This window comes from Dryobates pubescens, chromosome 15 (assembly GCF_014839835.1).
Source record: "Dryobates pubescens isolate bDryPub1 chromosome 15, bDryPub1.pri, whole genome shotgun sequence".
Lineage (NCBI taxonomy): Eukaryota > Metazoa > Chordata > Aves > Piciformes > Picidae > Dryobates > Dryobates pubescens.
In genome coordinates, this window is record NC_071626.1 from 17,605,580 (window position 1) to 17,626,189 (window position 20,610).

Consider the following 20,610-nt stretch of genomic DNA (forward strand, 5'->3'; position numbering starts at 1 on the left):
CCTTTACATGAATTCTGATGGGGAACATGGCCTTGCTGGCAGCTGAACTCTCTGTGAATGATGATAACCATTCACATGGAATTGACCCCATCTCAGCTCATGGCTCAGGCCTGGTTTTTTGCCATTTAGTTGATGCCACGGGAAGCCATCAGCACTCTCTTTGATAACTATACCTGGGCAAGATACACAGGGGACACTCAGATCCTGGGGAAATCTGCTGCCTGGATCCATCCTAAAGTCAGTGTCTTTGTCGTCATCCTGCTCTTCTTCCTTGTGAAGGTAGGAAACCATCTCACCATAACCCTTCTCTACCCAGAGTGAATGCTCTTGATCCGTTCTAAAACTAACTGTGAACTGCCCATGAAGAGCTGCTGGGTACTGAATGAAACCCTGCAGCTGCAGTGGGTTCATACATAGTTCTGTGAGATGACCAAATTTATTAGGGAGTAGTTTCCTAGCCTTAATACAGTGACCTCTTTCACTGCTCTCTAAGTCATCTTCCTTATGCATGCTGCTGAATGACCTTTGGTACCCGCTGTGTAGTAGGTGGTAAGGAAGGCTACATCAGGAAAGATTTTCAGGCTCTAGAATAAGTAAATGATTCAGTTATAAGCTCTCAGATAATTTATATTTGCCCTAAATAAAGCCTGCTACATGATATTCCTGGCTACAGATAGGAGACATTAAGCAGATGCAAGCACAGTCTACAGCTGTTTGAGGCTCAAGGATTTGTTAGTAGTACCAAAGGTTGCTGGAGAAATGCAGCTGGAAACAGTTTTACTCACTACTCTGAAAGCAACAGCAGATTAATTATTCTGGTCAGTGGAAGTGGGTCTCTTTAGCTTGGAGAATTAGCCTTTCTGGGAGCAGGGAGTTGGGGGAGAGACCTCCAGAGTTCACTTAGCACTGAAACCTTTCCAAGTCTGTGAAATTTTGACAGCCTTGTTGTTTCAGCTGTTTAGAGCAGTAAGAAATCTCAACTCCTAAGGTCCAAGGCCAAGGAGTTCTCATTTTCATCCATCTCCTTGGTTATTCATCTTTCCTGAGACCCAGAGACCCTCTGTGTCAGTGTTTGTGTGTTGCCAGAGCTCTTCCAGCTCCCCTTCACACCCCACAGTCACTTTACCCTTCACTTTCTGACTGAACTGCCAGATCCCTCCAAACATCTCCTCATAGATTGACAGGCTGGGCTGTAGAGTTGGAACTGCATGAAATTCTGTTGCTGCTCAGTAACAACCATACCCTCTGCCTCTGTTCTAGTTCTGCATGTCTGTCATTGCTACCACGATGCCAATCCCTTGCGGAGGCTTCATGCCTGTTTTTGTTATTGGTGAGTTCCAATTCAGTGTTGCAGCCTATGGGTCTGACAGGTCGACAGGCTAAGAGAGACATTGTGCATGTCCAGGAGGTTTCTTCTGGGTGAGGAGTCATCTCTTGCTGTCTCTGACGAGCTGGGTTCATGGTCCATGTACCAGCCTCTGAGTCTCTGCTTTTGTCATTTGCCCACCCCCCAAATCCAAGTGCTGAGGAGGAAATCCCTTTCCTTTTACAGAAGAAAAGCCACACTGTGGGAAGGCACCTGAGCCATGGCCACCTAATATCTCTACATCATCTACAGAGAGACCTTTGTCCTACAACTAGGAATATTTGCTCCTTTCACCTCTGAAAGCCAGCTAGAGGAGATCATGTCAGAGCCAGTACCTGCAGTGTAACCCCCCCACGTACTCAGTGCTTCTGACTGAACTGTGGCAGTGTGGGAGTGCAGTGGGGTTTAAATGGCTTTAACTGCAACACAACTTAAAAGAATATGAGGCTAACGTTAAGAGAGGCTGTGTTAGACTGAAGTATGCAGGCTCATGAGTTCAGCATTAAGTACCCACAGCTCTTAAATGAAATGCTGAGGCAGGCAGCAACTGAGCATGAGACAGTAGTAGGACCCTGCCATGATGAAGGCCAGCCACAGCAAGGTTGTACTAAGGGAAGCCCAGGCAGCAAGGTGAAGAACTTCCCTTCCTTCAGCACTTTGGACACAGTTCTGAAACATTTTGCCATCTCATGTCCATCAATACAAGAGACTCTGACAAAGTGCAATGAGGCCAGTGGAGGACACTGAGACTGTTGGGGAGCTGGAGCACAAAATAGATAAGGAGTGCCTGAAGAAGTTGGGCTTGTTCAGCCTGCAGAAGAGAAGGCTTGGAGGGGATCTAACTGTGACCTTCACCACCCAAGGAGCAGGGGATAGAAAGGATACAAAGACTCCTCTTAGAGACACATAGTAAATGGGAGGTAAAGGCACAAGCTGCAACCTGGGAAATTCTGATGGGTAACAAGAAAAAATTCTTTCCTTGGTTAAGGTGCCCAGGAGAACCCCCAGCCTTGTGCACTTCTGAAATGTGTCTGGGCAAGGCTCTGTGTAACTTGATCTCATGCTGAAATTAGCCCTATGTGGGCAGGGGGCAGAGGGTGGCCTTCAAAAGTCCCTCCCCAGCTGTGATTTTAGTGCTTGGCCATCCACAGCAGGAGTGCAAAGGGCCTCTGCAGTACCCTCCATCACAAACACCGCTGTGCCCACCGTGCCTTGGCGGGGACTGAGGGCTCAGCTCTCCTCACCTCCCTGAGCACCTCTTCCTCCTCTCAGGGCCCAGCTCCTCTGCTTTGTGACTGAGAACTCCTCTTTACTCCTTAGTGTCCTTTCAGTGTTGATGTTGTTCCTGTCAGGAAGTGCTGATGGTACAGCCTGGGTGCCAGCCCCTAACCGTCGGTGCGGTTTTGCAGGTGCTGCATTTGGGCGCCTCGTGGGGGAAATCATGGCCTCACTTTTCCCCAATGGGATCCTCTTTGATGGAATCCTTTATCAGATCTTACCTGGAGGCTATGCTGTCATTGGTGAGTCTCAATGTCTTTCTTCACCTGCTCCCATCCCCACGACTTTCCTGGTTGACATGACATGCTGTTTCTATATGGAAGTCTTCTTCTCTTCCTGTTCCTTTTGCACCCGACCTGGGAAAGGTGCAGCAGCTTTGACAGGAGCAGTGAGCCACACTGTCTCCACTGCTGTGATCTGCTTCGAGCTGACAGGGCAGATCTCTCACATCCTCCCCATGATGGTGGCTGTCATTCTTGCCAACATGGTGGCCCAGAGTCTGCAGCCCAGCCTCTATGATAGCATTATCCAGGTGAAGAAGTTGCCTTACCTGCCAGACCTGGGCTGGAATCACATAAGGTACAGTCGTGTGGAGGTTGGGAGTGGCAAAGAAATAAAGCAGCTGAGGATAAGAGCATGGTAGAGTAAAAGGGCATGAAAAGAGGACAGTAATGCAAAGAAAATAAAAATGCAGGATAGGCCTGCAGTAAGGAAAAACCCAAGCAGGGGATGAGAATTAGGGCTCAAACACAGAAATGGAGAAAAGTCCTCTTCTTTTCCTCACTGAAAGCACAGGGCTGAATGATCTGCACCATCACCTGATTTCTGTTAATATTGGTGCTTGCTTCAGTTGACAATTTTAAACCCCAGATGCCTCATTTCCCTTTTCTTTATGCAGCAACTGTTAGAAGTATCCTTTTATTTGGATGTTTTGCTTAAACCAAAATTCAGTTCTTTATATACGTGCCTTCCTCTCTTTAGTGTAGAAACTATAGCCAGATGTGCCTGTCTGAGCCTTCTGGCCATCTGTCTGTATGTATTGTATGGTGAGAGGTAGTGGAGTGCAATCCAACTGCACTGGAAACCTGGTGAACCCAGTGGAGAGTCCTCTGGATCACTCTCAGAAGCACCTCTACTGACAATACTTTTTAAAAGAGGTGGTCATTTGTATATTTCTTGAAGGAATTTATCTGCTAGACATTGTTAATGCACTCACTCTTCCCTGTCTTGTTCATAAATTCACAGCAAATACAATATCTTTGTTGAGGATATTATGGTCCAGGATGTGAAATTTGTCTCCTCCAACTGTAATTACCGAGACTTGCAAACTCTACTCCAAAGCACCACTGCTAAGACTTTGCCTTTGGTGGACTCACCAGGTAAGCAATATAGAGAAACTGATCTTTCCTGAAGAGTGGCTCAGCTTAGAGCCACAGAAACTGGCTTTCAGATTACATGCTGTGACCCACTACATCAAAATCCTCTGCTCTGGATCCTGTCTGACAGCTGCTCAGACAGGTAAGCTGAGGTGTGTGCAGTGAAGCAGGTACAGCCAATAAGGGAGATGTGTGGGAAGTTTGTGGACTGAACTGGGACAACAGGGAGGGATCTTACATAAGTAAAGGGCCTGCTTCTGATGTGGTGCTAAGGAGAGCTGGAGAACTTCTCACAGCCCCACAGTGTGTTAGCAGCTATTGGCAGACCTGGTCAGTGACTTGTTTAGCTCCACATAGGACAAGTCCAAGCACTTTAAAGAGGTTGAGGAGAAGAAGGGAGTGTGTGGCAGGGGACACTGAAAACCTACAAGTGGCTTAATGGCTTCTCTGCTTTGTATTGTTCAGACACCATGATCCTGCTGGGGTCGGTGGAGCGCTCTGAGCTGCAGACTCTCCTCCAGAGGCATCTGAGCCCAGAACGCCGACGACTCCTCACCAGAGAAATGCAGCACAAGGCTGAGGCAGCTGACATTGGGCACAGCAAGGGACTGTGGACAGCTCTGCCAAAGCTGAAGCATGAATCTTTTGCTTATGTTGATGAGGATGAGGATACAGATGAGAAGGGAGAGGTGAGGCAGAGGAGTGGAGAAACTGCTACACAGAGACTGTAGTAAGGCATTTGGAGAGGCTGAGAAAAAGATGACAGAGGGTGGACTTGATTTTTCTCTCCTTTCTATAACAGCTGCCTCAGCCCTTGAGTCCCACTCCTACTTACCCAGAGGAACACAACGGCCTGGCAAGTCCTCTTAAACAAATGCCTGAAACTCTGGAGCCACAGCAGCTCCCAGGTATGGTACCTTCTGCCATGCCTCAGCCACATCCTAGGCAGCTTGTGGCAGCTTTCACACCTCTGTGTGTACACACCTGTCCAAGGTGCTCACTTCCCAGAAACTGAGGGAAAGAGCTGTCTCTGCTCTTCCTGTACTAAAGGTATTTTGCTAATGCATTTCAACACCCATGACAAAATAGGACCTGGAAATACCTTCTGTTTATGAGCTCTCAGAGAACATGGTAACATTTAGGCCCACTCAGACACCTCTCTCTTTCCACTTCATCCTTTGCGATAACATCTCAGGCATTTTCTGAAGGGTCTCCATGGAAGAGTCCCATCTTTTGCCTCCTTCACCCTGTGGTTTAATTTCCCTAAGGAAAGCAGACTGAAAGCTAAATATCTCTGCTTGTTTTTAAGGTTGTTCAAGCTGTGGCCCAGCCATCTCCAAAACCAACCAGCTTCTTTTGGAGATGCAGCTCCCCGATTCAGCTACAGTAATATGGTGGACAAATAGTGATAGGTGGTGATGTTTGTGTGCTCCCCAGATTAGATCATATTTGCCTCTAAGCCTGTACTCGGAGCTCATTTCTGTATCATAGATATCTGTATTTGCTGCAGGATGGTGCAGGTGTTCAAGAGGGGATTGGACGTGGCACTTGGTGCCATGGTCTGGTAGTCATGAGGTCTTGGGTGACAGGTTGGACTTGATGATCTTTGAGGTCTTTTCCAACCTTGTTGATTCTATGATTTCTTTTTCCTTTATGTATCTCAAAATATGCTGAGAGAGAGCAAGAGCAGAGGTGTAGCCCAGGTTTGAGAATGAATACAAAGGAGAAAACTCTGACTCATGCCTTCAGATACTCAAAAGCTAGCATGGGATATGGCATATAGCACACTTGGTTCCTCACCACCACCCATGTATGACTAAGCCTCTAAGGCACAGGAAAATCCACTTTTTGTTTCCAAGCCAGTAGAGGGGTGGGACAGCCCTCCAGCCAGCTTCCTCACCAAAGCAGAGAAAGAATCACAGCGAAACAAGGATGTGAGAAGTTACATGACCGATCCAGAAGGATCTGACCCATCTTGCTCCATGCCCTTGTTCTCAACAGCTGCAAACCCCTTCCCCTCCTCTGTGCTAATTCCTGACTGTGCTGCCTGGGAGAGTAATTCTGAGAGTAATTTTTCATTCCCACCATTACACTTCTGGAGCAGCCCATGGACTCCTCACACTCAGGCTGCTGCTGAGCTTCGTCTTTGAAGTAACTTCCCAATTCTCACCTCCCCTTCCCATCCTCCTGCTCCAAACCACGTTCTCTGTAGGCCTCACAAACCTCTTGTCCCAGCAGTTTGTCCCCTGTATCAGACTGTTTGCTGTGTTAGTGGTCTTTCTCTGGGCTTTTGTTTGTTTTTCCTCAGGAAGCCTGACACACAAACATTATCTGCAATGGCTACTCTGTAATGCTTTGTTTCCTCTCCTCAGGGAAAAGGTACTGCATGGGAACATTGATTCTGGCATGTGTCAGTGTCTTACAAATTGAATGTTGGATTAAGACTGGCTCAGCCCTAGATACCTCCTACCATGTCCCTCATGTTATTTCTCAGCCTCCTTGTATTTTTGTCTCTCATGTGCTCTGCTCTCTTACCTGCATGTTTGTTCTCATCCTTCAGGCAATTTCAGGAGTTTGAGGCAACTGATCCAGCAGCTCTTGTGCCGTTACAACCTTCCACATGACACAGAGGATGCTGTCCAGGTTAGGGATTCTGAGAGCCTGGCAATACCCTGCAGAGGGAAGGGAATGCAGTGGAAATAGTACCTGCTGCTCAGAGCCATTCATTTGGCCAGAGTGTGGGCACATTTATGGTCCTGAACTCTGACAGCATCAGTGAGGAAAGCTCTCCAAGGAGAGAGTGTGATTGCTGGAGCATGCTGCTACCTGGAGAGCCATTTGAGCTCGGGTGTCAGGGTCACCATCAGCACTCAGTGTGGGCATCTTTTTTCTCAGTGAATGACTTTGTGCTTTTGTGGCTGCTCTGGGATGAAGAGCAGCTCTGCTCCATTTGGCAAACAGTTTTGACCAGAGAAAAACAACAAAGTTCTTGCCTTGTACCATATAAGATGCTGTTGGGTATCTGCCCTATCTGCACAGGGTATAACACAGAGCCTATGGGACACCCATCCACTCTAGGGCAGTGGCTGGGCCCCATGTAAAGTATTTGAGACCATCTAAAGCAGTACTAGATGACCATGTTCAGGCACCTGAATTGCTCCACCAGCATCCCATAGTCAGTCATTACAAGTGAGGACAGAGTACACCTTACACTGTCATACACTGCCTGGAGTAAAGGGGGGACTGCAAGGGTGAGGAGGCTGTGCAAACAACTTTCTCCTTTCTGCACTCTGTGAAACTGTGGGTTCCTTGTCTGTTCTGAACAGTGTTTTCTCCTGCAGGAGCCAACGGAAGTCATGGACACAATGAGGCCAGAAGAGGTAAGACTGGGTGCTGAAGGGGAGTGAGGTTAATGGAGTCTGCCTTTTGCCCACACTTCTGACAGTCTCAGGGATTGCCACAGGGAACCATAGCTAAAGCCATTCTATTCTTAGAGCTGCACAGTGGGCAGGTGTCACCCAGTACGAGATAGTTCTGCCAGATGTGCTGAGTAAGGCTCTGACTGATCTACCTTTGAAGGCAGGCCTGCTGTGAGCACAGATTTGGACTAGAGACCTCCATAGGTCCTCCCTTACCTAAACCTGTATTACTCTTTCCTTTGTCACACAAAGGAGCCATTGTCTTGTAATGACAAGAGGAAGGTGCAGTCAGGAAAGCTGAGAGGTTCACTCCCTCTTTAAGCAGGAAGGAGCAAAATCTCACTTCTCAGAAAACCTCTGGGGTACTGGAATCGCTCTCTTTCCATAGGGACTTGACATCTGGCAGGGAAGGGATGGGAAACCTGAAGGATGTGATATAATGGGTAAGAAGAATGATGAGCATAGGAAGGAAGAAGCATTACCAGGAGAATGAGGCTAGTTTGGGTAGACAAGACAGCACTACTGATTACCCCCAAGAGTGATTCATCTTCTTTCCTGTGTCAGATAGATGCCTGGGAGCAGGAGGAGCTGAGCAAGAATGTGTGCTTTGACAGCTGTCGCATAGACCCTTGCCCTTTCCAGCTGGTGGAAGGCACTTCCCTGCACAAGGTGGGTGCAGATGTCTCTCTGAAGCATGCACTGCATTTCTCCACCCTATCTGTGATTGTTAAGTCTACTCTATGACTTGTTTCTTCTTCACCTTGTTTCTTGTCTTCACCTACAACGACCAACACCAGCAGGTTCCTATAGCCTTCTGCACGTACCTGCAATCCCCTGCACAATGAAGAGCTACACAATAAGTCTATTTACTAAAACAGCCTACCTCAGATGTCCCACTCACTGCATGAGCAGAAGCATTGCATGCCATGCTGCTAGGGGCATTGCACCAAGACTTACAATCTCCCTTGTCAGCGTGCAGAAGTGCAATGAGTACTCATGGATTTCCCAGGGGATTGTCAGGGTGTACAGTCTGCTGCTTGACATAGACTCATAGAATGGTTTGGGATGGAAGGAACCCCCAAGGGTCATCTAGTCCAACCCCCTCTGCAGTGAGCAGGGAGATTCTCCACCCTATATCCTAGGCTCTTCATTGAACTGAAGCACAAGAAAAGAGGAAGTTGGGTCCTACAACTTGTAGAGTTAGCACTGGGGATAAAAGCAATCAATTTCTATCAGGAGTAAAGGAAGACTGGGCTTGTACTCAGTGGAAAGGGAAAGCAGCCTACTGCTGCAAAAGTGCACTTTTACAGTGCCCATTTAATGGGAACAGTCACCCTTGCACAGAATTAATTACTGTTATCCAAGGGGTAAAATCTCAGCCTTGAGCAAAAGAACAGGTTGCTATGTGCTTAAGAGGAGCTTGGTGTTTTTTCAAAGGACTGGCTAAAGTAATCTGAAAACCATCAGCATTCTCTTTAAGAACATAGGTGTCAGACCTAGAGAATGCAGATGGAGACAGGTTCATCCATCTCATGAAACAAAGAGCTAATGAGAAGCTCAGAAATAACAAACAAGTCAGCTTAACTTGGATGCACGAAGAGTGTAGGGATGAATAATCAAACTGTCTAAGGTAATGCACAGCCAGAGCTAAATGTGGGACTGCTGACAGTGGCAAGAATATCTCACCTTACTGTGACCAAGTTGTATTTAACCAGCCTGATCTTCTTCTGTGGTAAAATGTCTTCTTCCTGGGAAATAAGATTTCCTCTGCTTTACACTTGAACATGACACTCAGTATCTCCTGGGAAAAAGCAACTAGGCAAACTCCAGCTGTGAAAGAATGACAGCATGCAAGGCCACAGGTGAAGTTCGGCCAGAGCGCAGCTTCAAGAACTTGGAGCTTGGAAATACACCACAGATGAGCACTGAGAGTGCTCAAAGTTTCAGAAAGCCTGGCCTATGAAAAACAGCACAATAAAGGGGGTAGAAGAAAAAACTGATAGAAGTGTGCCTTTGGAGAAGGCTGTGTAAGAGAAAGGGAATAACTTGTTCCCAGTGTTGCCACTGCACTGGCTAAGCAGCAAGCAGCTTGAGTTTTGACAGGAAATATTCTGAAACAGGGTAAGAAGAAATCTTCCAGTGTTAAGGCAAGCAATTGAATAAATAACCCAAGCAGGGTTTGACTTTCCATATGACTATAGTAATTGCCAGCACTAACTGAAATAGGATCTGCAGAAGTGAATGTCTGCCAGATGCACAATGGGAGTGACCTTGAGGATGTGCTCTCCACACTCCTAACAATGGCTGCATAGCAGAAGGACCCTAGGGTGGTATTTGCTAGTCACACAAAGGGAAGGGACAAAGCAGTTTCTCACTGGGATAACTGCAGACTTGTGCACCTTTTGATTGCCATTTCTGAATCCCAAGTCTCAGCTCTAACACCAAGTATCAATTTACCAGTTTCCAAAGTCCCTGAAACATCCCTCTGTGGTTTTGCTCATAGACACATACATTGTTCTCCTTGCTGGGCCTCAGCCGTGCCTATGTAACCAGTATGGGGAAGCTGAGGGGAGTGTTGGCCTTGGAAGAGGTAAGTACAGATCCTTTCATCTCCTCCTAATCAACTGCAAATGTCCCAGGGATCACTGCAATAACTTAGAGGTGCTGGAGGATCCAGCTGTAAAATACGGAACTGCAACTGCTACCTTTTCAACCCAGTGCTGAATTCTGAGGCAGCCCTTTGGAAACCACATAGCCAAAGGGATGGCTGCATTTCATTGGAGGCAGCAGGCACTGCTTGCAGGGATGTCAGATTGTTCATCCTCTTCATGAACTTACCTGAGTGGCTCTCACTGTCTTGCAAAGTGGTGTGGACTTTGTTACTTACTGTGGAATGACAAATCACACCACCAGCGTAAGAGACCTCTGCAGACCCCAGGGGTGGGGCTCTAGTTGTACTCCCTTTACCCTGCAAAGGGTATGGCCGGGCAGGGAAGGGCCAGCCTCCCTCTCACCCAGCTCGTTCTCTCCTCACAGCTCCAGAAGGCCATAGAAGGCTCCACACGATCCGGGGTCCGCCTGCGCCCGCCCCTGGCCAGTTTCCGCGACACCAAGCGGCCCTCGGTCAGCACCGCTCCGGGCCGGAGGGACACGCTGGGGTGGAGCCAGCAAGACAACGGCGCCGAGGCGGCACAGCAGGCAGCAGACTCGGGCACGGAGAGCCCCCTGCCTGCCTGCTCGGACACCCCCCAGCCCTCACACTTGAATGAAGAGGGGGAAGTCCTGTCTTCCACTTACACCACTGATACCGAGTTGGAAGAGATGGAGCTGACAGGGCCGGCTGCTGAAAACATCTCAGACATCCTCAAGGACATAAGCTTACGTGCCACTGACCTGGATGAGGATGAAGATGATGAGGATGTCCCCTTATAGCTGGCATGGAGGGAGCAGTCCATCAGCTGAGCCAGCCTTCTTGTGTTTGCTCCTCACAGAGAAGCTTTTGGATGTTCTTTGCAATCCCTGCAGAGGCCTGATTCAGGGAGAAGGGGCTTTGGACTCAGCCTTTCTCCTTCTGGTTGTCCTCTGCTCAAAGACTCTTTTGCTGTTGGACTGCATGGGGGTGTGCAGGAGTCAAATGTGGACTGCAAGGGGGCTAAGGACAGGCTCATAGTGCTCAGGCTCTGCCAAGTCTGCATAACATGGCAGAAGGGATTGTGGCAGGATGTTAACACTGCTGGACACAGTCAGGATGCTCTGGGTCAACCTGCCACATGGAAGGTAGAGGAGGAGCAGCTCTTCCCCTCTCCATTGGTGTCATCCTTCCAGGCACAGCTGGTCTGCATGCACCAGTGTAAACACAGCCAGGCCTCCAGCACAGAAGCATATTGGTGCTTCTTACTGCAGTCCTGTCCATATTGCTGCAGGTCCTTTTCTCTAGCTCTTATCTTGCATCTTCCCCAAACATTCCCATGTAGAATCCCTTCCTCAGTTTTCACTCTGGGATTTTCCTGGATGGGGGTGCAGTTAGGAGCTTCTCTTCTGTCCTTGAGCTGAGCCGTGCCCTTGAAACAGATGGAAGGAAAATATCTGGTCTGTCTCACATCTTGAATTCTGCCAGGGCTCTAAGAAAAGCACTGGAAGGTAGGAAAGCCTCTTGGCTTTCCCAGAATCTGCAGAATCTTTAAATAGCATGGGGAAAATGTTAAGAGGCCTGCTGGGTGTTGGGAGGAAGAGGAGTCAAGCAGCACGAACGCATCTGCACTTCACATCCCTGTGTCTGTCTCTTTGGATCACTGGTCACAATTTTTACAAAATGTTAAAGTCTTAAAATACAGGAACTCCAAAAGGATTGTGGAGTGCTGGCAGGGTGCCAAGAAACACAGCAGAGGGAAGCCACATTTGCTACACTTTGAGAAGAGGATTCTCTCTGAAAACTGCTCTTTCCTGGCAGTTCTACCCTGCCTGCTGCCCACATATTTCTGCATACCTCAGATCTGAGAATTCCAGCTCTCTCTTTTGCCAACTTGTCTCCACTGTGACTAGCAGCAGAGACCTCAAGCCTTGTCTGCAGCATCACTTTCTATTCTAGGTCTAAATCTGGAGCAGATCTTGATCTGTATCTTGCAAAAAGGTATCTTGTCAGTTCGTGTCATGCATGCCAAACCTTAGCATCCAAACCTAAGATGCTGCTGTGTTCTACTCACTGTCCTTGTGAGGTTTTCTCAGTAAATAGGCAAACCCAAAACTGTGTATTCTGCAAATTTTGTCTTTCTTTCTGTCATATTTTTGGTGTCATGGCACTTTGATGCAGTTCCAAACAGCATATTGGATGTGTTTCCATTTATCAGCAACAGAGAATAAATGCAGGCTCTGAAAATGTGTTCTTGGGGGTATTCTCCCAGATGCTGGGCCACGTCCCCTTTCCTGCTGTTAGTGAAGCATTAGCTAACCTAGACAAGCATTATCTAACCTAGAGGGCCCAGTTTTACCTCACCAGGTACTTATTTTCATAAACTGTATTAGGAGCAAGTAGAAATTATCACTGCCTCTAACCCAGTCTTCCTAGGAAAATTCCCTCCTGGCTTTAATTCCACTCTGTTGATGGTCATGGGTGGGAGAGTCTATGACAAGCTTATAGAAGAGAGAACTCTCCCCAGCTGGTCTCTCCGAGACAGATTTATTTTTGCTGTCTGGCATTCAGAGCCCTTCAGCCCTGTACTGGCTTTGAGGCATGATTCCCCTCTGTAAGCAACATGAAGGCAGCCTTCCCTGCCTCAGTGATCTTCAGTCCAGAGATCATCCTGTCCTTATGAGAAGACAGTGGTGATCTGAAGGCAAATCTCTTGTGCACCCCAGCTGCTTGTCTCTCCCAGAGGGTTGTGGCACATTTCTGGCTGCCAGGCATTAGGACACAGCCTCTCTGCTACCTATGTGTCACCTTCCCTTGCCTGCAAAGAAGAGGCAGAACAACTGAAGCTTCTTCTCAGGGAATTGTGACAGGCCTTTAAATAAGCAGGGGAGAAAGGATATTCCTTTTAAAAACCATTAGTGTGCAGCGAGTGGCAACGCTGAGCACAGATCTGCCCTGACAGGCCACACACCCTGGGAGGCAGCACAAGGTTCTCCAAGGCAGCCCCAGCCTTGTTACCAAGCACAGACCTGGAGTCAGCCAAATGCTTGCACTGAGACAGAAGAGAAAGGAGAAGGTTGGAGGCTGGAGTCAGTGCTCTTCCTCCTCCTCTCTGGAGTACAGGTACCTGCTCTGCTGCAGTCCCACACTTCTCCTACAGTGTGTTACCGAAGAACTGGGACCTGACTGGCTGGAAAAGCAGATGGAGTCTAAATCAGAGCCAGAGAATGTGTGAGTCACGACAGACAGATTGCAAGCTGGGGGAGAGAAGGTGGAACAAAAATTAAGCACGTTGAGAAGCATGTGGGAAGCTCAGAGTGAGACACAAGCTAACATGGAAAGTCTCTTGAGGTTTGTCACCTGAGAGCACTAGAGCACACACATTTGTGCTCACAGGTGCACACCTACCTCTCTCCATCCCTATTGCCCTTACCTATCCCAGAATGACCATGAAGAAGCTGAATGCTCTGTAGGGAAGCCAAAAGGTGGCTGTTACTGCTGCTCTGTGGAGGCATTCCAGGTGTCCTCCCTCCCTTGGAGCAGACGCCGCACTCACCTGCACCATTAGTAGTAAGCAAACATGAATATATATACAGGGGCAAAAGGCATACTGCAGAGAGGGGTTGTGGTGGCTGAAGATGCTTCCACTTCCATTTTACCACTAGTATCTTCACTGAGCTGATGTCAACTATCCCAGAATCACAGAATGTCACGGGTTGGAAGGGACCTCAAAAGATCATCCAGTCCAACCCTCCTGCCAGAGCAGGATCACCTAGGGCAGGTCACACAGGAACACATCCAGGCAGATTTAGAATGTCTCCAGAGAAAGAAACCACACAACCTTGCAGGGCAGCCTGCTCCAGGGCTCTGTCACTCTCACCATACAGAATTGCTTCCTCATGTTGAGGTGGAACCTCCTGTGTTCTGGGAACCTCTTGTACCTGTTGTTCCTTGTCCTATCACTGGGCACCACCAAAAAGAGCCTGACCCCTTCAGCTTGACACCCAGCCCTCAGGTTATAGGCATTGATAAGGTCCCCTCTCAGCCTTCTCTTCTCCAGACTAAACAGCCCCAGCTCTCTCAGTCTTTCTTCACAGCAGAGATGTTCCAGTCCCCAGTCATTCTCAGAGCCTCCATTGGACTCTCCCCAGCAGCTCTCTGTCTCTCTTGAACTGGGGAGCCCAAACCTGGACACGTGAAGCAAACTCACACTGAACCGTTGACAAGGGAACTCCTCTAAGCTTCCACCACCTCAGGCAATCTCAGTAAGCCCCTTCAAAGTCTGAACTCAAAACCTTTGTCCAGCAAACAAAGTCACACTGATCTGTGACTATGAAACCTGCATCTCTCATCCTAGCCAAGCAGCACAGGCTTGGTTACCTAGAGCCAGAACCCACTTTTTCCCCCCACAACCCAAAATATCCCCAGCATTTTAATCAGTGCTGAGGCCTTCCCATTCAGCTACAAAGTCAAATCTCAGACCTGCCCCCACAAATCCAAGCACAAACACTGAAAACCAAGAATATCTAAGGCTGTTTGAAGCACAGGAGCTTGCTTTTCTCCCAGACAGCTAGTGCAGGTGCTCAGAATCACTGTTTTAGATAGAGACTCATGCAACACCAAGCTTGCCACTGCCTCTCCAAGCACTGCAATACTGCTGAGCTTCTGCAGAATTCTCAACTCTGCTGAACTACTTTTGGTGCTCACCACATAACACTCAGAGAAGAATGAGTATGAAAAATCTCCCTAAGAGCAGAAAGCTTAGATAAATAACTAAATCATCTGACATTGTCTCTTCAAGATCACTCTAATCCTAATCCCAACTGATGGCCAGTTCATTGACATTCAGCTAATGAAGGTAATTTGGCTAGTCATTGGAATCCAGCAAAAAGGCTGAACTCTTCCTTTCAGATGGCATCTGAATGTGAAAGCAGGAGTCTTGCTTTGAAACTCATCAGTATAAGGAATTGTAAAACTAAGGAGGACTTAAAGCTGACAAGAGACGAGACAGGGCTTTGGCTGGTTACAACAAGGCTAAGAGACTTGGTGGTGATTCAGATGAAGAAGACACACGGAGATGGGCTCCAGGATGAGACAGATTTGCCTGAACAATTTTTACTTTTTATAGCTAGGGCCTTAAAATTCTCATATGGTAACCAAAGACCTCCTGGGTTCTACATCATAAGCAGATGAGACAATATTGGGAGTGCAGAGATGCTGCTTTCCCTCTGGGTCAACCAATTCCCCAAGCTACCACGAGGACTGCAGACTGAGAATAGAAGTGAACTGTGACCCCCAGAGACTTGCTGTCCAGTATCAGTACCTTTCACAACCCTAGCATCAGACTCCTCTTTGTGTCCTGTTGTGAAACTTGTGTCCACATCTGCCACCAGGTATGTCTGTGTGGCACCACCAGGACAAAGCTTACATGTACCACCTAGAAAATGCCATTTCGGCATAACAGGAAAGCTCACTCTGTGCTAAACTGGAGGACCTCACTCATGTGATGCTGCCTACCACCATATCTGCCACCAGAGCCTGGGGTTTGCATCGTGATAGCCACAGGCATGCGGGGAATTTTCGCCCTCTATAGCCAAACAAGATGTTCTTACCTTAATGAGAATTAGTGTATGATATATGTCCTACTCTGGGCTGCTTCTCCAAGCCACCACGGGTCTCCTTCAGACTCTCTCATTGAGACCCACCCCCTCATCCTAGGACGCTCCTTCCTCAGACACAGCTCCCCTGGAAGCAGCCCCACAGAAAGAAAACGCTTTGAGGAGCCAGGCTGGCAAGAGCACATCTGTTTAATAACAACTCCATACAGGACTGTACATGCTGTTTGGAGCTGCCTCCCCTCCTTCGCTGTGGCTGCTGCCACAGGCAGGCACGGAGGCGCAGCGTGCCGCAGGGTCGTGTGCTGTGCGCCCGTGCGCGTGTGCTGGCACAGGCACACGCTGGTAGCTCACAGTCACGGTATCAAAACATGCGAACACAGCCAACAAAAATCTTCAGGCAAACATGTTTTGGAGCTGGAAGACCAAAGGCAAATCAGACTCCTTTTAGTTATCAAGGGCTAGTGTGGGACATGGTTAGGATGAAAGCTCTCAATAGTGGGTCTCTTTCCCTTTTGGTTTTACTTCCACTCACCTACTCTCCTCCCAAACATCAAACACCTCTGCAAACAGCGGCCCGCCAAGCACAGCATGCAGCCTCTCCCCTGCAGGAAATGTGTGCAGGCCTGGGGGAAGCTCCTTGAAACTGCCTTGGGGCAACCTCCACTGCCCCATAGGCTGATGCTAAAGCAATTTCAGATGCTGAGAATTCAACATTTGAAGACCCAAGCCCCTAATTACTTTTAGACATGACACAGGAACCCATTCTGCATGCCACCCCTTAGAGTCCCATCCCCTGCCCTTGTACCTCCCGAGTCCTCAGTCTGTACCCTCCCATTTCTAAAAAAAAACCAACAGCTGAAACAAGAGAAACCCTATTCCCTGTAAAATGATTTTTGAGCCTTAATTTCATAGTGCAGGGATTCCCATAGACCTCCAGTCATGCACAACATCCACAAATTGGAGAAGAAAAAAAAACTGAAGCCAAAGAATACACACCTGCAAACGAGCTTTGGCTTGGTACATTGCTCACACATGCAGTATCTGAAAAGAAGGATTCACCTGGACTTGCCTCATGGGAACTTAGCAGAGCTCTGGAAGGGGGTTCTTAACTCATGACTAGATTTCATGCCCAACGAAAATGACTCCAGAATGAACTCAGTGAATCTGGACGAGATGCCTTTATCGTATCAGAAGTAAAACTTGGTGCACAATCTTGTCTCCATAAGGGAGAAAAGACTTTTGAGATGTTTTTGTCTTGCTAACATGGACTTTTGATCCTTCACAGGAAAGCAAAAACAAGAGGGCATCTAAAATGTCCCCAGCCAAAGGAGATGAGGAAGATCCTCAGCAGCATTCCTTCCACAGAACACTGCAACTCTCCTCTCTTCCTAGAAAACTCAGCAGTAGATAGGTCCTGCCCACGGCAGGGAGGTCAGAACTAAATGATCTTTAAGATTACTTCCAACCCAAACCATTCTCTGATGTCTGTACAGTTTTAGTAATCATACTCTCTCTCAGAGAGTCACAGCCTGACTCAATTTTGTCCTCTCCCAACAGTAAGTATGTGCACTAGAAAAAGACATCACATCCTGCTGCTCTTTTGTGCAAACCAGTACTGACAATCACAGAGCTTCTCATGAAGCCCATGGAGAAGATAACACTTTGTTCCCTGTGCTGAGTAAAGCTGTCTGTGCAAGGATGCAAACACATCCTGGTGTTCCACCTGCAGGTCTCCCATGTCCATTTGTTAATAACCATTTGTCCTCATTCCTGCCCCAGTCAGTGCATGAAGCTGGCTGTACTGCTGAGAGAGCTCCCAAGAGCTTTGCCTAGGCTCCATGGCATGTTCTGAGACACAGACCCAGATCTGGCACAGCTGTCCAACTGTTTCCTTCTGGCTCCTCTGCAGGTTCACTACTACTTAGCCTGGGAAAAGCCTATGCTAAAGAAGAGGCACCTGACACTGATTTTACAGCTTGCATTGATACCTGAGACTTGAAGGCCTGCAGGCTGTCCTACCTGCACCGCTCGTTCCAACAGGCACCGCTGTATCCCATTCTCCCTGGGCAGTTTTCCTTTCCCTGACCCACAGCACAGTTGCCTTTCCCTGTCAGATGGCTACAGGGGAGGAGAATCAAAGATGAAACTGTTAACTTACCACCACCAGTTGCTGACTGGAATGGGGGTTTTATTCCTTTCCCTTCTTTTCCTTTCTCTTTTGCAAAGTCCAACGGGTTAGGGTCAATGCCAGACTGTTCAGAAGGTGTCTGAACAAACAAGGGAAATTCCATCTTGGAGAAATCAGAAGGAAGAGCTTAGACCATGCTAACATTGCTCTGCTCTCTACAGCACTTAGAGGTAGATTTATTTCAGTCTGTTTCTGCTTCTAGACAATCCCCAATACTGCAGTTAAGGGAAACAGAGCTAAATTTAGGTGTTTGTGGGTTCCAAGAACAGAATTCACATCAGCTTCATTTGGACAATGATTAAGTTCTTTCTTAGTGCATTTGTGACATGACTCCTCTGAAGAATTCAACACACTGTGAACTGGTTTCCAAAGATCAAAAAGAAGCCAGTAGGTGTCCAGATTCAGGGAAGTCTCTCTGCTGTCACTGTCCCACAGAAAGGAATGTGGCTCCAACTAAGGAGTTCCAGAACCAGTTCTTGCTTGTCTAGCAGTTCTCTACCTGAGCCCATTCTGCCTGGAGTCTGCCATGCAGCTTTCTCCCTGTGTTGGGTAAACATCAGCTGTTCTTGGTCTTTTTCCCAAGTCCTTCTCTCAATGTCTTTCCCTCTCTGGCCAGACTTCTCCTTGCTATTGCACAGAGCACACAGAGCTGTCCACAAGCCTTAACTGTTGCATGCTACCTTGCCTCACCACCACACCTCAGACCTCTATCAGAAGAAGGGAGCAGTTCCCTTCTCTCCAGTTCTCTTCTCTGGGCCTACAACTAGTATTTCTTAGTTGTGGTTGTACACAGGACATCATGCACTGCCTCAGCCCAGGTGTGAAGTGCCATTCTGGATCTCACACTAGATTGGAAATGGATTAAAGACAGATAAACCTCACCTCCAACAGCTTCATTTCTGTGCAATCCTTTGCCTCTTGCAATTACAGGAGAAGGCTTACCAGTATCTTTAGCTGCCATGGGGTCTGATCATTGAGTGCACATGAGAGTTGTGCATGCTAATTTACTAATTTACTAATTCCACACATTTATCAAGTAACTCATTACTCATGTCCTGCCCAATTGCAAAGGTTTAGCTCAAGGAGCCTGGGGATGGGGAGGGACCAGTGAGGGAAATAGCAGGGCATTAAATAAGAACAAAACCCACATCAAGTAACAGCATACTAGAAAGTCTAAGGTAAACAGCAGGGAAGGAAGAGGGGAAATATGCACTCCCTGGTACTCCAGCTGGGTTTGTTCTTCTCAGACAGTCACAATCAGCTTAAGCCAAGTTAAGTAACATCTGCAACCAAAGAAATATTCAATCTGATCATCTGCATGTTTTACCAGCCTGCAGTGATGCTTGCCTGAGCAAGTGAAATCAATACAAGAAGCTGATCCCACTGAAACCTTATTTTGGCAGGGGACTGAGTTAGTTTCCAAAGGGGCCAGTTCCTGAGCAGCCAGGGGAGTGCTGGCATTGGTGCTTCTTGGGCAGTACAAGAATACAGCTAGTGGTGGCAGAAGGGGAGCAGCTCCTTAGCTCCTTTTAGCAGCTTGGACTCATCCTGACAAAGCCATTTCAATGTGCACTTTCCCAGTGCCTAAGCTGATGTAAAGCCCAGCTGCTGACAACAGTGCTCACAACTCTTCACTTCTATACTAAGGTGAAACCAAACTGGCTGGCTATGGGCTTAGCTCTGCATCAGCACTTGCACAAGCACTGTGGAAGGTGAGCAGAGTCAGGACAGAGGGCTGTCTCCTTCACAGCAGCTCCATTTGATCAGCCTAGAAGTACGGCTCAGAGGAACAGGCTGTTCTCTGTTGCAAGCCTACCATGAAAGGTGATGGTAAAGTTTTTAAGGGGAAAGAGCAACAGGATGTCTTGTCAGTAGCTTCCCAGAAGATTTAGAGGCACAGAAACTGAAAGAAGCATCCTGGGCTGCATCAAAAGCAGCATGGCCAGCAGGTCAAGAGAGGTGATTCTGCTCCTCTGCTCTGCTCTGGTGAGACCTCGCTTGGAGTGCTGCGTCCAGCTATGGGGCCCCCAACACAAGAAGGACATGGACCTGCTGGAGAGGATTCAGAGGAGCCCATGAAGATGATTAGAGGGCTGGGGGACCTGTGCTGTGAGGATAGGTTGAGGGAGCTGGAGTTGTTCAGCCTGGGGAAGAGAAGGCTCCAGGGAGACCTTCGAGCTGCATTTCAGTATCTGCAGGGGACCTACAAGAAGGCTGGGGAGGGACTGTTTAGAAGGTAACAGGACAAGGGGCAGTGGTTTGAAACTGGACCAGGGTAGATTTAGGTTGCACATTAGGAGGAAGTTCTTCACAATGAGAGTGGTGAAATACTGGAACAGGATGTCCAGGGATGTGGTTGAGGCCCTGTCCTTGAGGACATTCAAGATCAGACTGGATGTGGCCCTGGGCAGCCTGATCTAGTTGGAGGTGTCCCTGCTGAGTGCAGGGGGGTTGGACAAGGTGACCTTTTAGGGTCCCTTCCAACTCAGTCCAATCTGAATATGTGACTTCTCCATCTCAGAGCCTGAGTTTGATGTGGTTTAAGAGAACTTGTAAGGCTTGTAAAGAAATCTGAAGATTGATATAAAAGAACTTGGGAAACAGTGTGACTGCTCAGAAACCAGCAGTCATGGGAAGAGGAGCAAGAGAGAATTTTCTTGCAATGGAATCTGAGTTCTTTTCCAATTAGGGTCACTTGTGTTTAAGTCTTCCTTCATGTTCAGCACCATTAATTTC

General features: G+C 47.9%; 1 protein-coding gene across 1 annotated transcript in view; it reads left to right on the plus strand.

The window, feature by feature from the left end:
• The window catches only part of CLCN1 (chloride voltage-gated channel 1), a 29,782-nt gene extending 17,518 nt beyond the window's left edge, over positions 1-12,264 (plus strand). Inside the window, exons 12-23 of the mRNA XM_009899628.2 lie at positions 130-279; positions 1,261-1,330; positions 2,776-2,886; positions 3,010-3,223; positions 3,890-4,023; positions 4,486-4,709; positions 4,823-4,928; positions 6,581-6,663; positions 7,362-7,400; positions 8,004-8,108; positions 9,943-10,029; positions 10,476-12,264. Coding sequence (XP_009897930.2) covers positions 130-279; positions 1,261-1,330; positions 2,776-2,886; positions 3,010-3,223; positions 3,890-4,023; positions 4,486-4,709; positions 4,823-4,928; positions 6,581-6,663; positions 7,362-7,400; positions 8,004-8,108; positions 9,943-10,029; positions 10,476-10,871 — 1,719 coding nt within the window. The 3' untranslated portion in view covers positions 10,872-12,264. The remainder of the gene's footprint in view (positions 1-129; positions 280-1,260; positions 1,331-2,775; positions 2,887-3,009; positions 3,224-3,889; positions 4,024-4,485; positions 4,710-4,822; positions 4,929-6,580; positions 6,664-7,361; positions 7,401-8,003; positions 8,109-9,942; positions 10,030-10,475) is intronic.
• Positions 12,265-20,610: the final 8,346 nt, after the last annotated feature.